The sequence below is a fragment of the Montipora capricornis genome, unplaced genomic scaffold, assembly GCF_036669925.1.
Source record: "Montipora capricornis isolate CH-2021 unplaced genomic scaffold, ASM3666992v2 scaffold_501, whole genome shotgun sequence".
Lineage (NCBI taxonomy): Eukaryota > Metazoa > Cnidaria > Anthozoa > Scleractinia > Acroporidae > Montipora > Montipora capricornis.
In genome coordinates, this window is record NW_027180241.1 from 38,044 (window position 1) to 45,000 (window position 6,957).

Below are 6,957 nucleotides of genomic sequence, written 5' to 3' on the forward strand. Positions count from 1 at the left end.
TCGCGATGTTGAGAAGAATGACAAGGATGCATCTAAGCCAGTCGCTCGCCATTTTAATCTGCCTAACCACTCCAAAAAACACATGGCTATCTGCGGCCTTTCCCTACATCTAGGTACGACGGAAAGCCGCAAGAATCTGGAACAAAAATTCATCTTTCAAATCGGCACCCTTAATCCTCACGGTATTAACGAACGCTTTTCATTTAACTAATATATTCCTATTTTTCACGTTGCCATGTTACCACCAATAGCGTAGCTCCTACTCTACTATAAAAACTACACGTAACCCATAATCCCTCGATTCGCTCTGACGAAGGGCTAACGCTCGAAACGTCAGCTTTTAGAATCTCTGTAGGGTGGCCAATTTACATTATCAACTCCGTTGATAAAACCAAATTATCGATACTACTTCCCCACCGACGCAGCACCACAGTTTCTTTAGAAACTACCTCTTCATTCACAGTTTTATTTATATACGTTTAACAAATGTCATAATTTGATGCAAAAACCGGTTTATTTGACTAGAAAAGTGGCTGAACTCTAACTGAACTGAACTGAACTTAATTGTTGACAACACCAACAACAACAACAACAACGGAAAATACAACACAACTAGTTCAGGTTGACGGCTCCTCAAACGTCATATGATTTTGGTAATGTGCAAGTAAAAGCTCCTCGCTGCTCAATTCCTCCTGGCAAAGCCAACAAGGGAGAAGCCCCTGTTCATTTGCACTTGCAGAACGGTCTCCTGCTTTTTCATCTTTTCTGACACCTCTGTTGCAAAAAGACTTTTTTATTGGCTTACGTTTATTACGCTTTTCTCCAGTATGGACTCTTTCATGTTTCCTCAAACTTCCTACTTGGCTAAAACACTTGCCACATTGTTTGCATTTATAAGGCTTCTCTCCTGTGTGGACTCTTTCATGTGTCCTTAAATGTCCTGCTTGTCTAAAACACTTGCCACATTGTTTGCATTCATAAGGCTTCTTTCCAGTATGCACTCTTTTGTGTGTCCTCAAATTTCCTGCTCGGCTAAAACACTTGCCACATTGTTTGCATTTATAAGGCTTCTCTCCTGTGTGGACTCTTTCATGTGTCCTTAAATGTCCTGTTTCCCTAAAACACTTGTCACATTGTTTGCATTTATAAGGCTTCTCCCCTGTATGGACTCTTTCATGTGTCCTTAAATGTGCTGCTCGGCTAAAACACTTGCCACATTGTTTGCATTTATAAGGCTTCTCTCCAGTATGCACTCTTTCATGTTTCCTTAAATCTCCTGCTTCCCTAAAACACTTGTCACATTGTTTGCATTCATAAGGCCTCTCCCCTGTATGGACTGTTTCATGTGTCCTTAAATGTGCTGCTCGGCTAAAACACTTGCCACATTGTTTGCATTTATAAGGCTTCTCTCCTGTGTGGACTCTTTCATGTGTCCTTAAATGTCCTGCTTGGCTAAAACACTTGCCACATTGTTTGCATTCATAAGGCTTCTTTCCAGTGTGCACTCTTTCGTGTGTCCTCAAATTTCCTGCTCGGCCAAAGCACTTGCCACATTGTTTACAATGATAGGGCTTCTCTCCATTATGCACTCTTTCATGTTTTCTCAAATATTGGCTCTGACTAAAACACTTGCCGCATTTTTCGCATTCATAAGGCCTCTTGCCAGCTGCAGTATGCACTCTTTCGTGTGTCTTGCACTCATAAAGTTTTTTGGCGGTATGAATTCTGCCATGTCTGGTTAAACTTCCTCTTTCACTAAGCCCCTTGCCGCCCCTCTTCTCTTCAGTATGGACTGGCAACGCCATAAAACAAGAATATCATTGGTGCCCTTCTTTGCCGTACTCTACAAAACAAGAAGGTGAAATCACCAAATTTTGCAATTTTCTTTTCACCTGCGCTGTAAGTTCCTAGAACTTGTTAGTTGTCCTACACTTCACTCACTAAATAATATTAGCAATGATACAATAACGTTGTTGTATTTACTTCCTTATAACTGTTTTATATTAAGAATTTGATTTTCTTTTTATTAACTTCCTTTAGATCGTTTTTTTTTTCTGACTTAAATGTTGACTTTCACTTGACTTAGCAGTCGGTTGGATGGTTTTGATGAAAATAACTTCTTTTTCTTGTGTATTTTAGTGCTAAGTGAGATCACAATTCGTAAAACATGCCAAGATCAGTTTTGCGCAGGAATTGCCATATGATCAATAATGGTTCTTGGCCTGAACAGAGAAGGTATCTAAAAAATGAACAAAGTGTTACGGTAATACGAGTAACAAAAACGTTCAACTTGTCTTGCAACATTGCTGCGAAACTAGTCGAAAAGCGATGTAGCGCGTTTTACATCCCACACACAACCTGTCCTCACAACAAAAATAATGTGTTGCAAGTTGCTGCAGCGTGTTACAGAAAGTGGAGGTCCGTTCTACTTTCTGCAACAAATCCCCCAAACTACTGCCCGTCTTACCACTCCTATAAGGCAACTTGTTTCGTAACAAAATCACTTTTCTAGAGCTCTTGATTTGTCAAGAGTGGTGATTACGTCATACGTGGCTGCAGTACGTTTCCTCTGCGAAGTGGCGACCACCGTCTTTGTTTTCATAGATCAATTAAGCTTACGTGACCTCGTAGGTGGCCAATCAGAGGCCTGAATTAACGCAACTTGCAACACATTTTTTTGTTGTTGTAAGACAGGTTGTGTGTGGGCTGTAAAACGCGCAACATCGCTTTTCGACTAGTTTTGCAGTGAGTGACGTCATCAGTCCTCTTATTTGAATATTTTACACATTTTTCAAACTTAAATATGTTTCGAACCAATGCAGATATTTCCAAACGGTAAAGAGCGTTTTAAATCCTTCTTGGAATTCTATGTGATAAACCGAAAAATCCAAGGGATAAAGTTTTAATCATAGTAGCACTTCAACCACCTAAGAAGCTGGGATTTGGAATTTTTTATGTTCAAGAAAAGAAAAAAAGAACTTATATCAGAACTATTTTAGGCCAAGTCGTGTACTTTCTTCTCTTTAAGGGTGAAAGAAAGCATTGGGCTCTTTATAACTGGTTAAGATTCTGTTGGGGGTTTACTCAATGGCTACCTGAGAGAAAATCCAAAGGCCTCTCTTACACTGTTTTGTGATAAATCATCCGCACTGAATGTACATAGGATGAAGAGTCTACACGTGATCAAATGGTCTGAAGATGGATCCAATCAGCGTGAGGCCGAAGAAACCACGATCTTTTGTTGGGAGCAGTTCATTTTACTGGTGATTTGATACCCATTCCTTTGTGGGGGCAAACAGTTGTCATTGGGCCATATACTTATGTGCCTAGTAAGTTCATTAAGACATCATATTTTGCCTCCACAACAAACTGTGAGTGCAATAAAAATGCATTAGGGAAATGACCTATTATTCAAAGCAGTGGTTTTAGTGTGTGCACAGACTTTGAGCGTGGCCAATGTAAACATGTACTTCCAGTCTTATACCATTCGAAGAGTAATGCTAAAAAAGGGATAGATGCGACTCATGCTGCACAATAATTGCAAATTAACCTTTATATCACATTCAAATACAAGGCAAGATTCGAAGAATCCTGCTGTTCATTGGAAGTCACTCAGTGCTTGTTCTGCACACAACTCTTTATGAATGTTACTGATTTTTTACTGATCATCTTTGTTTGGCAAATACGATCAACAACGTTATGACATCTGAATTTGTTTCAAACATAATTTATTTCACCCAAAACAGAAAGAAAGGGTGATTCCCTTTTCCATTTCCTTTTAAAAAATTGGCTTGTGGTAATTTGTACTGCTTCTGTGCTTTATGCTAGGTGTATCTATGAGGGTTCCTGTGAAGGTTGTACTCTGGGATACATTCTCTCGTTCATGACTGGTGCTTTCACTAGATTGATCTCTATTTGTTTTTATGAATTTGATGGAGGGAGAAGACCATAGTGCTCCACATGCAGCTTGCAGCTCTATTTTCCTAGAGGCATTTAAGATCAAGCTGTGTTCACAGCTCTGATGTTGAGTTCACTGACTGATAGTTGTGGGTTCAGAAATATATAACACCATTATTTACATAGCTCCATACAAAGAAATCTAAAACTTGTACCCAAAAGTGACAAGAATAGACCGATAAGTATTATTTGGCTAACTCAATGTTGTACCCAATTCAAGTCTCTCGGGGTTAAGATTCTTTGTGTGATAAATTCGCATGACAATGAAGCATTCACATTTAAATGATATGGGAATACTTGGAACAAAACGTTTTATTCCCAAAAGATTTGAATTGGGTACAACATTGAGTTAGCCAAATTGGTCTATTATGTTGTTGGTTCCCTTTTCAAAGACGTTGTTCACTTTTTTTTTTTTCAAACGATAGTACAGGTGATTTACATACAACAAATGTTGCCTTGTTATGTTGACAATGACATCTTAAGCCTTTGCAAGTGAATTAAGTTATTATCATTCTTATCACAAGAGCAACAATGTATTTTTTTAAATTCCCATTATTAATGATGATGTTCAAGTTCAAAAATCATGTTCATATTTTCTGTAGTGCTCTCGTGATTTTAACAAGAAATTAAATGTATCATACAGTTACATTAATCAGTACCTCAGTGTATAAACAATAGAATTAACATTGTTGTTCTTATTGAAAATATTCTTCATACTTATTTTCTTCCACAGTGTCTGCAACATGATAGCGCCCATAGTCCAGATCACACAATGGGGCTGGCAGGCTTAAGTTGCAGCTACCACCATGTAACTGTGGTAGGTAGTACAGAGACTCCAGGGTCTTCCACTAATAGTGTCAAGATGAGATTTCTGAATAAACCGCATGCCCCATGGTATGTTTGCTGACTGTCACTTGAGCCTGCTGTGTCCCGTGCCTTTCCTTTACAGGAATTCTGCTGTTGTAAAGTGAGCCCATACAACATGAAGTATCACATGAGGATTCAGTCACTAGATGTGAGTACCTGCTGAGCATGCTCAACACAATGAATTTCTAATAAAATGCAGTTTAATATCTTGTTCCATATGGTTGCTAGCTAATTTTCTCCCTTTTAAAGAAGCGAGTGTTCGCTGCTTGCAGATTTCTTTTCCCAAACTCGTCAGCCCAGCAAACGCAAAAAGAAGAGAGACTTCTGCTGGCATGGAACATTCGCTTCTTTGAAAGGGGGGAAATTTACTTGCAACCATGTGAAGTAAGGATATTTTATGACACATAACATGAGAATTTTATTCCATAAAGCTCGTTTGTACAAATCTATACGCTTTACTTTCACATGTGAAAAAGGCCTATACAGCCAATCAGAATGACGTACAGCTATTTCACATGTGGAAGTATAACCAATCAACGATAGCGTAAAGGCGTTTCCATGCCAATCACTCGTGAATCTCGTGCAAATCCTACTTTGTTTTTGAATTAAATTAAATTTGCATTTGGTTCTATTGTTAGTGAGGTTTTGTTTCTCATTCGCGTTCAGAAGACTGTTTTAATGAAAATTCTCATGTTATGTGTAATAAACAGTTTACGACATAGAAAGTGCTTTGTACGGGGTTTTATCCACTCGTTGTTTGTGTCAAAAGCCCTCACTCGCTCGTTCCTCGCTCGTTCGGGTTTTTGACACAAACAACTCGTGCATAAAACCCCGTACCCCGCACTTTCTATGACGTAAACTATATAAACCGCATTTTATTAGACGAAAATTCATGTTAGTCACAAACAACCATTTAGACTTTAAATGAGAGGTGTTTTATTGTGGTACTAATTGTGTTCTTTCCATATACAGAAAAGTTTAATTATCTTACCGATCAGATTCCTTACAATAAAAAAATTCTGATTTTGAAATCTTTTTTACACTTTGAGAATTGTTTGCCTTTAAGAATATTTCAAAGTTAACCCTGCTCTGTATCTGCATGTTTTAGTTTTAATTAATTTGCCTGTAAGTTCTTTATGCAATTGACATTATTTTGCTAACAATATCAGAAACACTGTTTTGAGATGGTTTGCCTCAGTCATAAACATATTTACAAATTACATGTATTATAGAACAAATCCGTGTGAGCCTCGCAAAACAAAAATCAAGCCATAGTTTTTACAATACTCTTTTTCTGTATTGTAATATTTTAAAGTTCAACTGTAATCTACCTATGTAATTTGTGCGTGCGTGATTGTGCTGTGAAAAAACCTTTCGAAAGTTTTGCCCAGCCAAAAACATAACTCATCTTCCTTGGTTGGCAGGGAGTGGCACAACACACAACCATACCCAAGATGTTGGTGGCTGTCAAAGATGGCACAGGAGCCATTTTCCCAGACTAACAAAGCAACTGATCTTTGACAACAGACAATGATACCTACAGATTTCCTTTTAAGGCGGGCACGATCCCTTACATGCTTAACCAATCCAGAAAAATCATTGCCCCTCAAAAAAATCTTTGGGTTCCTCATAGGATGCAACTTGAAGTTCCACCCCAACTGCCTCCAACACATCCTCTACATCCAATAACTGACCGGTGGGAAAAAAACTCATCAAAAATGTTGTTTCCCTGTGATATGCTGTGAACCACTTCAAGAAACCACATTCGGTCTAAAATCTTCTGTGGTCCTTCAAACATGCCGAGTGAAATTTCTGACCCATAGCAAGTGCAATCAAAGTGCATGCTGAGCTACCATTCCTTCCCTGAAGGGTGCTTTGGGAAATATGAAGAGCAAAAATACACTCCTTTACCCCATCAAACCTATAGAGCACATAGTGAGCAGGGATGGGACGGTACTTGGGTAGGTGACGGTCACTAGCTGCTGTTTGGGATACATGGGGTGCTTCAGACACCAGAGCTTCCTCATCTCTGTAGAACATCTGGTCATGGCTAAGAGCTCTCGAAGTTAGGTCTAGCTCACGTCGTACTTGGACACGGCCTAAAGATGAACCATAGTTCCGAGCACTGAGGTT

At 38.9% G+C, this 6,957-nt stretch overlaps 1 protein-coding gene across 1 annotated transcript; it reads right to left on the minus strand.

The window, feature by feature from the left end:
- Positions 1 to 529: 529 nt before the first annotated feature.
- Positions 530 to 4,812, minus strand: LOC138036791 (zinc finger protein 709-like). Its single transcript, XM_068882875.1, has 2 exons — positions 4,675 to 4,812; positions 530 to 1,843 (listed from the first exon to the last, which is right to left on the minus strand). Exon 2 carries the CDS (start codon positions 1,803 to 1,805, stop codon positions 618 to 620), a length of 1,188 nt encoding a protein of 395 aa, XP_068738976.1. The 5' UTR covers positions 1,806 to 1,843; positions 4,675 to 4,812; the 3' UTR covers positions 530 to 617.
- Between the last annotated feature and the right edge of the window lie 2,145 nt (positions 4,813 to 6,957).